A 10,467-nucleotide genomic window follows, 5' to 3' on the forward strand; every position below is an offset into this window, starting at 1 on the left:
TAAGGCGCTCATGAGAAAGGTTCCTCATTATAACCTATCTCAAGGCGATCAGGTGAGAATTTTCTTTAATGGGTGTCTGCCTGAAACTAAATTGGTGGTGAATACTGCTGCAGGAGGTTCTTTGGGAGATAAATTAGCTTCTGAGTCTTACCAGTTGATTGATAAATTGGCAAAGAATGAGAATGAAACAAGTACAAGGATGGGTAAAAGAAGAGTGGTGCCATTGAATGATCAGGATGCTGTTTTGGCTGAGTAGAAATTACTATCTCAACAAATGTCTAATTTGAATGCTAAATTTGAGAGGCTGCATTTGTCAAAAGTTCAGGCCAGTGCTGTTGGTGTTGAGTGTGAATTCTGCCATGAGAATCATGATACTAATGCTTGTCCAACACTGATGTCTTCAGATTCTTCCCAACAGCTGCAAGTAAATGGTGTTTGGTATGACCAGCGTCCTAATCAGCAAAATGTTCAAAGAAATCAGAGCTATTCTGCTGGCGGTAACAACTATCAGAGGCGGAATTATCAAGGCACGGGGTTGGATATGAAGTCTGACAACTATTTGAAGCCACCTCCTCTTCCACAAAAGGAGCCTTCAGATTTGGAAAGGTTAGTTGGTTCTTTGGCGCAAAATACAAATGCTTTTATGGAGGAGAGTAGAGCCAATCAAAGAACTACCAATGCTTTCATTGAGGAAAGTAGAGCTGATGCCAGGAACACTAAAGCTTCCATAAAGAACCTGGAAAATCAGATTGGGCAGCTGGCTCAACAATTGTCTGACAGAGCACCAGGCACATTTCCTGGCAATACTTTTACCAATCCAAAGGAGGGGTGTATGGCAATAACCACCAGGAGTGGTAAAGTGTTATCACCACCAGAAAAGCCGATAGTTGAAGTGGTTGCTGAGGAGAAAAATGAAGAGGTTGATAACTCTGAGAAAGACACTGATAATTCTCCTGAAGTAGTGAAACCCCTTGATGAGGCTGGCAAAGAAAAAGAGCAACCGGTAATGGTAGAAAAGAAAAAGTTTGAATTGAGCCCGGAGTATCTTGAAAAGATGGGCCCTTATCCTGGCAGATTTAAGCCAGAGTTGAAAAAGAAGCACTATGACAGGTTCCTTGATATCTTCAAGAAGCTGCATATCAACATTCTGTTTGCAGAAGCATTGGCTGACATGCCAAATTATGCTAAATTCATGAAGGATCTCCTGTCCAAAAAGCACAAGCTGCAAGAGTGCCAAACTGTAGCACTTACTGAAGAGTGTAGTGCTATCATCACCAGAAAATTTCCTCCCAAGCTTGGTGATCCTGGAAGCTTCAACATCCCTATTGAGATAGGTGATACCAGGATTGGCAATGCACTATGTGATCTTGGGGCTAGCATTAATCTTATGCCTCTGTCTGTTTGTAAGTCCTTGGGGATTACTGAGTTGAAGCCTACAATGGTTACTCTTCAGCTTGCTGATCGGTCTCTGAGAAAGCCCAGTGGTATAATTGAAGATGTTCTTGTGAAAGTAGATAAGTTCATCTTTCTTGCTGATTTTGTGGTGCTTGACATGGAAGCAGGGCATGAAACACCTCTTTTGTTGGGAAGACCCTTCTTAGCCACAGCTCGTGCTATGATTGATGTAGAACACGGGAAGCTGGTGTTAAGAATGAATGAAGATACAATTACAGTCAATGTCTTTGATTGTATGAAACGCCCTTATGAAGGCGGTGACTGTTTTAGAGTGGATGTCCTAGAGGAGGCAATTTGTGAAGAGAAAACTCCTATGCAGAAACTTGAAGAAGATTTGAAAGATCGTGATCATGTCTACTTCGCTGATGAGGTTGGTGGTGCTTTTGAGGTTCTTGAACACAAAGAGTCTGACAAAGATACTGCTGTTCCTAAAGTTGTATTGAAGGAGTTGCCTGAAACTTTGAAATATATGTTTTTGGGTGATGATCAGATTCATGTTCTTCTCCAATGTCTTGGTCTGTTTGGGGAAATTTCTGGTGAAAAGGTGAGTGAGCAAAAAACCACTGTGTTCTTTTCGAAGAATACTCCGAATGACATAGCTAACAAAATCATTGATATTAGTGGTTTTAAGCGAGTAACAAATGTGGGGAGATATCTTGGGGCGATGATTCAACAGGGTCGTGTGACAAAGAATCTATTCTCTGGAATTATTGATAGAGTTAAAGAGAGGTTGTCTGCATAGCATAGGAAATCCCTTTCTCAAGCGGGTAGAGTAATTTTATCTCAGTCAGTTTTATCTACGATGCCTTTTTTCATATGCAGAGTACTATGATCCCAAAATCTATTTGTGAAGAGTTAGAGCAGCTTCAAAGAGGATTCATTTGGGGAGATTCAGAGGGAAAAATAAATTTGCATCTTATTTCCTGGGATAAAGTTTCTAGACAAAAGAGTGTTGGAGTTTTGGGCCTGAGGAAGTTATCAACAATGAATGAGGCATTCATGGGAAAGCTGATTTGGTCCTTTTTAAATAGGCCAGGCGATCTTTGGGTTAAGGTTCTACAAGCAAAATACAACAGTCTTATTAATGGTCAGGAGGAGTTTATGTCGAAACGTGGTTGCTCAAGACTCTGGATGGCTATGTGTGATGTTTGGCACAAACTCAAACCCAGATTAATTTCGAATGTTGGGGATGGTTCTTCTGTTAAATTTTGGGAAGACAAGTGGTTGGAGCATGATCAAAATCTGGCCAGCAAAGCTATAACTCCTATCCCACAGACAGAAATCCATAAAAATATTATGGATTATGTGAGTCTAAATGGAGAGTGGAATACGGATGCCATGCAACAATTCTTATCAGAGGAGGTTATTCAGGTTATTAGAATTTTTTTCCTCCTCATGCATCTAATGGGATTTATAAAATCTGTTGGAACCTTGGGGGATCAAATGGGAGCACAGTCAAACAAAGTATTTTGCTCTAAGGGAACAGGATGAGATCATCTTGGAGGAACGAGAGATTTGGCATCACATTTGGAATATTAAAGGACCTAACAGATTAGTTTGTTTCTTTGGAAAGTGGCTCATCATCGTTTACCAACTAGAAGCTGGTTAGCGAATTTAAGGTTAGCCCCTGCTACATGCCCTTTATGCAATGTGGAAGATGAAACTATCCTTCACATGGTTAGAGATTGCAGCAACATGGAGAAGGTATGGTTGGATCTGGTGAACTCAGATCTGATTCCTGGATTTTTTAACCATGATCTTGATAGATGGTTGTTGGAAAATTTGAAAAAAGAATCCTATGTGAGATTCAATGCTCCATGGGCCTTAATTTTTGTAGTGGCGGTGTGGATGGCTTGGACTTGGATAAATTCAATTGTTCACGGTAATGAGACAGATGAGCATGCCTACAAAGCCCAAACAATTAAGCTTAAGGTTAGGGAATTCTCTGATTGCTGGAAAATGAAACAAGGCTTCAAGACTTCAAGGGCTCTTACATTCATTTCGGTTGGTTGGAATCCTCCATACATGGGTTGGATAAAAATCAACACGGATGGGGCATCTAGGAGACCATATGGTGGAGCTGCTTGTGGTGGAGTGCTTAGGGATGCATCAGGTGATTGGCTTCATGGATTTGCATACCATATTGGACAATGTTCAGCATTTACAGCTGAACTTTGGGGGCGTTCTTAAAGGTTTAGAACTGGCTTGGGAAGGAGGTTGGAGGAATATTATTTTAGAAAGTGATTCAAAATTTGTTATCACTTTACTCACCAAAGATGGAGGAGCAGCTCGAGAGCCGTGATTAGTGACTCGCATTCGAGCATGGTTAGCGAAAGATTGGGAGGTTCATCTTACTCATACCTACAGAGAGAGCAATAGCTGCGCAGATTGGTTATCTAAATTCCCACCGGATCACCCAATGGAAATAATCTATGTGTTTTCCATTCTCTCTCCCTGTATTTGGTTGCTGTATCTAGCAGACTTTTCTCATGTTTGTTCTTTTCGCAAAATTAATTTAATTTAGTTTCTGTGAAGCTGTAGCCTTACGATTACCAAAAAAAAAAGAAGATATCATAAACAACTTTCTTGGTAAAATACATCCAAGTTCAATTATACAATAAAATTCAAATGCATCGTTACTTTCTTTTGTAATCCTCAGTCGTAGTGAAACAAGCAAACCAATAAGAACTGTTCATAGCCAAACCTAAAGCTAATTTTCTGGAAAGTGGCTTCACCATGGGGATGGGGTGCCGCCGAGGTCGCCATCTCCGCCAAGCAATGTGGATGTTAGTATTGGGAAGTCAGATACAAGTGGGTTAGGGTTGTTCAGAGGATCATGGCAAAGATGGCTTCGAAGGAAGGGCGAGGGATTAGAAACAATAAGGTGTAAAATTGCTTTTGGCCTCTGCTTCCTTCAAAAGATAAAGTTTTTAGCTTATCAAAAAAAGGAGAAATTTAACTTTTTATTAGCTTTTGCTTTTTTAAAAAGCTTTCATCCAAACAGTACATAAATTCCATAAGCACTTTTTTTGTTATGAAAAAACAGCTTTTCACTTAGAAAAAGCCCATCCAAACATCACCTTATTTGCTGATCAAAATGCAGATTCAGAAGCAAGGATCAAATGCTGATTTGCAAGCACAGGATGGTAAACATTTCAGAAATTTCACAGCCAGTGTCTCCTGTAGTGCCGTGTTGTCTTAGATTTGCTATAGGTCTTTGAAAAAGCTAGCGTCTTGTAAGATAGGTTACAGGTGTACCTTTTTAGGGAAAAAAATATATAAGATAGATTGATTCTTTTATATACATTTTTAAAAATATCATAAAAAAATAAAATTCTTGAATAAATATAAAAAAAAAAGACTGAAAAAGAGTGTTCCCTTAACAATTAACAAGAAAAAACTCTTTTATCAAATAAAAAAAAAACCTCGAGTAGTCATCGTGCATAAATTAGGGAATGATGGATGTGTTTTCTGGTTTTTTTGACTCATTTGTTTCTCGTTAATTAATTAATAATTATTTTGTTTTTTGTCCAAAACTATTTATCAACTTGTTCCTCTTTAATTGATTAACTTAAATATTTAATCGGTTAAATGGTTAAAATATACATAAAACATTGACCAAGGATTTCCTCTTAATCGATTAAAACTCGAGATATTTAATCGATTAAAATTCAGAATATTTAATCGATTAAAATCTTTATTTAATCGATTATCATTATCATTAAAGGACCATGCTATCACAAAGCCAACGTCAAGAAAGGACCATGGTTGCCTGAAGAAGATGCAAAACTCAAGTCTTATATCGAACAGCATGGTACATGAAGGAGAATTTCTTAGAATTAAGAGAAAAGAATGAGAGAGGAGAGAAATTTAGGAAGAAAGAATTGCGATCAAAACATCCAATGACTTTTATTGATCGGCAAGTCAACGGGACAATTAGACCACCATCTCCCTTCCCTCAAAGACTTCAGAAGCAACAAGATGATGTGCAAGAGAATAGCACCTTATGTGATATTGAGGCTAATGCGAATTTGATGCCCATGAATCTACTAGAAAAGATGGGAATAAAGAGCATAAGGTCTACAAAGATGACTTTGCAAGTGCCTAGTTAAGTCATGAAAATATCAGTTGATGTTGTTGAAAATGTGATGATAGGCAACTCTGCACACCCATTGTATTTTGCGATCCTTGACATGATGAAGGACCCAGTTATTCCTCAATATCTTGAAGAGTTATGCCTTGATACCCCAAAGGTTATGGAAGATATGTGGAAGAGTGAGTTAATTCTTGAAAAAAAATGGAGACCAAGATAAAGGCAATCCTAAGGTCAAGATGAAGGAGGAGTCTACATGCGAGAAGAATTTGACCAAGGATTCAAAGTTGTTCTTCTTCCTTTGTTTCAAGCCACCTTGATCATCAATCAAAGTCAGGCTGAAGACTATAAAACAAGCGTTTTTGGGAGACAGCCCAAATCAATTAGGAAATTTCTATTCTTTTCTTTAGTTTTATTGCATTTAAATTTCTGAATTTCAATTTTTAGATTAGGATAAATTAGCAAACATATTCTACACTCATTATTTTTGTTGATGCGGGTGCAATTTATGGGCAATTAAGGTTCCACTACTACAGCATTGCTACAACACTGCTACAACATTGCTACAACACTTCTACATCATAGCTGTGGTAGAAGGAATAAGGTGCTAAAGGGAAGAAAGTCAAGTGTAATTCTTGAATGAAATCTTGAAAGCACTCAGCAAAAAGCTGAGTTTGGAGTCCCCCAAAGCATTTTCACAAGAACCCTGTTTAAGAAATTGAGTTTGAAGTCCCAACAACAAAGGGACTCCATCATTCTGAAAATTCAGTGACAAACCAGGTTGTCTTGTTCCTTTCTTATCTATATCTTTTTTATACCTACTGAAAAATATTAGTAAGGAATCTGTATGCTACATAGGTTTAATTTTTGTTTATTTTTAATTGCTCCCTTTTTTAAAGAAGTTAGGCAAAACATGAAAAGAACATAAGGAACTCAAGAAGAAAACTCAGAACTGATGCTGAGTTAAGAATGAGAAGGAAACTCAATACTGATGCTGAGTTAAGAATGTTAAGAATGCTAAAGGACTTAGCATAGCACTGATGAAGTATTGTTGTATCTCTGTCTATTCTGTTATGATCTGTATTGTTACAGAATTGCTACAGCATTTGTGTAAGAGTGAAAGTCAGTGATCTTAAGCCAATGTCTAAATGGATACCAAAGTAGGACTTGAAGGAAAAAATCCATTAAGGTGAAAGGCCAATGGAGGGATCATCTAAGCACAAGGGATCACTTGGAGGCAAGAGAAACCAAGAAGTGAATTGCGGAAGAGGGCTTAGGACTCAGAAATTTGATGGGTTTAAATCTTACCACATGATACAGATTTGAAGGCTATAAGGGTGAAAAAAGCCAAACAACAAAGTGCCAATGCACAAAGAATTCTTCCTCAAAAAAATGGAATCAAAAGAAAAGAAAAAAGAGAGAAAAAAAGGAGGTGAAAACCCCAAAAAAAGAATAAGTGCAAAAGCACATGATAAAAGAGGAAGGCAAAGCTAAAAATGAAAGATGTAAGGTGGACACTCGTTCCTTCAAGTCTTGTACACATGGGTGTGGATTCAGGTCTGGAAAAGCATGAGTCAAGCAACTAGGCCTTAGGACTCTTAGTTTGAAGCTCCAAGGTGGATTAACCCGAGAAGGAAGTTCCTAGCACACACACTGATATTTCCAAAAGCTATGAAGTTTTGAGAAGATGAAGCCAACAAGGAATACTGAAGTTGAAGTAAGGATGATGGTTGAAGATCAACAATCACATGCAACTGTGCTGTAGCAATGCTGCTACAATGTAGAGAATCTCAACAATAGTCTCTGATACAGAAGTTACTGATTTGATCTTAGTCAAGCCTGAGAAGTGTTTTGTTGCTCGAGGACGAACAACGTTTTGAGTTTGGAGTGTGATAACTCTCTGAAAGAGAGTTATTTTTAGGCTTATATATGATGATTTGGTGCCACACTTTTGCATAATTCTCTTGATTTTACATGATTATTGCATGAATTTTATATTTTCATGATTTGAATGAGAAATATGCTAAGTGTTGATATTTGAAGATAATTTAAGTGTAAAAACCATTTATTTCATTTTCTATTTTATTGCAGGTCATTGTTGTAGCATTAGAAAGCAGTGTTGTAGCATCGAAGATAAGGTCAGCAGCATGTCTGGTTGACATCATCACCAGCAAGCTATGGACCCAAGCCCAAATTAATGGAGGGAAGCTTCTGAGCACGAAAATAAATATTCTGATCTGAATAATCACTCAAGGATCTTCAAGAATCATAATCAAATATCCCACAAATCAGCGCGCACAAATCCAAAGCAAATATGAAGTATATTTGGAAAGATTTAGAAAAGATATGCAGCAGCATTATGTGCTATCCCTGATCAGCGCTGCAGCAAATAAGGAAAGAATCTCCAATCAGCGTTGTAGCAAATAAGGAAAGAATCTCCAATCAGTGCTGCAGCAAAACAGAGTTGTATCTTCAATCATTACTGCAGCAAAATAGAGCAGATTTGAACAAGATTTGTAATGGATTTGAAGAGCTAATTGGAGCCCAATTCATCAAAGTCTATAAAAAGAAAAAGCCTACACACATCAAACAGGTGGGAGAGTTTCTCTTTGAGGCTTGACAACCTCTCTTTTAGAGAGAGAAAGTGAGGGAAACACTTAGAGGGAATTTGAGGGTTCGTTGAGAGAAATCCAGCGGATCAAAGGAAGGAGCTAGGGTTCAATTGAGAGATCATTGAACCCAGTAACTTGCTGCATTATTTCGGCGACTGAGGCAAGGTTGATGGTGGTGGAGCTCATGGTTGCTGCGAGAGCAGTGCTACAACAACGTCCCTGCTTTATTTACTTAAGCTTTATGAAATCCTTTTCTTTCTTTGTTGTTTCTTTCCACCCAATTATGGGCTAAATTGTTATGATTGGGTGATAGAGTACCCTTATTGTGATGTAATCAATTTGCCTAAACTTTGCTATATGATTGTCCTTTTAGTTGTTTAATAAAGTGCTTACTTTGTCTTTATTCTTGTTGACTTATCGAGAGAGAGCTGCAAGATACTTAGGGTTTGGGCTATAGAGATATAGGTGAACTCAGAAAGTTATTAAACATTGTGGTTTAATTATTTAATTGGTTAATTGTGGGTAGAGAGATCATTCACACCACAAAATCATATGAAACTTGAACTTAATGATTTATAACTATGTTGGCCATGGAGATGTGGGACTTAGTATACATGTATTGTTGGTGAGAGCCCTTGCATGCATTAGTGTTCTGATTACTGGTTGGATGATTGTTGTAGCATTGTGACTGCATTCTGGTGAAACTACAATATTGGGGAAACTTATCCCAATCTACTTTATTACTTGACTTCTTTGTTCTTTAGTGCACTCTTAGTTTATATTTACTTTGCTTTTAGTTATTAGTCAGTAGTTAGTATTATTTTAGTCCTTAGCTCTTAATTCGTAAAACTTTCATAAACATTGTTACCTTTATTGCTTCACATTGATCCCAACTTTATAGTTTTCTTCGAGGGAACGATATCTGGACTCAGACATCCACTTTATTACTTGTTGACACGTTCACTTGCGTAAATGTATGATTGATAAAAGGGGTACACAATTGCACAACAGAGGCCCCCAATCTACGACAAGTAGCACAGATAGATCGCCATGTGGCGATACGAGAGGTTCAAGGAGAAAACTTGGCCCCACCTCCACCCCCGCCTCTAGGAGTCCATTACGGTATGCCCATACCGGTCACAGCCCCCCAAAGAGCACCACCGGCCATATATCCACTGCCGCCCCGAAACCAACCAATCATTATTTACAACGACCATGGAATGCCAGTGACCACCAGATACCCTCCTGGACCTTACACCCGCCATATCGGTGCCCCTTACCCTATACCACCCATACCTGGAATGCCATTTCATGGTTACGCCATACCGCCACATAACGCAGCTATCGCCCAACCTCAAAGGACATATATGACCCTACCACCACCCCCACATGGCCTAGACCACGCCCCAGCACTTTCCTATTCAGTTGAAGCCCCCCAAGTGCCCCACCCACCACCTGAAGCAAACGTGCATAACTTGTACACACGTGTTACACCTGTTAGTACCTCTGGGCGCAACAAACCCCTAATTGACACTCTTCGCCTAACCCCTATACCTTTGGGTTTCAAAGGCCCATCAAATATTACCACCTATGTCGGAGATACTGATCCATTTGAGTGGATCAAAAAATTTGAGGCGGCGATGACCCTTCACGGTGAAACAGACCTCCTCATGTGCAGAACTTTCCCTACATTGCTTGGCGGGAGAGCCTTGGCTTGGTACACCACCTTACCGACGGGGAGTATCTCCTCCTGGGATGACTTGGCAAGCAAGTTTCAAACTCATTTCGCGACAAGTTGACCAATGCCTAAATCTGTCCATTCTCTCGAGAAAATTCGCTAGCAATCAGGAGAGTCCCTCAGGTCTTTCTTAGACCGTTTTGACAAAGAGGTTTTGTTGGTTCAGGGTCTTGATCCCAAAGTCCAAGTACACATACTCTTGTCAGGCTTGAGACAAAGAGCTTTCACCTACGAGCTCTCTCGCCGTGAAATAATCGACTTGGAGGAAGTCAAGAAAAAAGCCTATGAGTTCATGCGGATTGAAGAGTATAAAGGAAGCAAATCTGACGATGGCCACAACGAAGAGAAAAAGGCTAACAAAACCAAAGACCAAGGTGAAGAGGACAGAAAGAATCAAAAATCCTCCAGATACATCGGTCGCCCTTTATGGCGAGGTCCCTTTCTGCGCCAATCACACAGTGTGCTACAAACCGATTACATGGAAGAACGGAAGACCAACACCCCACGCCAGAAGCTGCACGAGAGCCCTTCGTCTACTGCAAATTCCACCGCAGCAACGACCATAGCAC

The 10,467-nt window shown here is 39.3% G+C and overlaps 1 protein-coding gene across 1 annotated transcript; it reads left to right on the forward strand.

Annotated features, from left to right (window-relative positions):
- Nucleotides 1-274: 274 nt before the first annotated feature.
- On the forward strand, nt 275-2,197 carry LOC133316274 (uncharacterized). Its single transcript, XM_061518007.1, has one exon. The coding sequence runs from the start codon at nt 275-277 to the stop codon at nt 2,195-2,197; it is 1,923 nt and encodes a 640-aa protein (XP_061373991.1).
- The last annotated feature ends 8,270 nt before the right edge of the window (nt 2,198-10,467 follow it).

The sequence above is a fragment of the Gastrolobium bilobum genome, unplaced genomic scaffold (assembly GCF_033153095.1).
Source record: "Gastrolobium bilobum isolate Gb01-03AN ecotype WA unplaced genomic scaffold, APGP_CSIRO_Gbil_v1 utg6012, whole genome shotgun sequence".
Taxonomy (NCBI): domain Eukaryota; kingdom Viridiplantae; phylum Streptophyta; class Magnoliopsida; order Fabales; family Fabaceae; genus Gastrolobium; species Gastrolobium bilobum.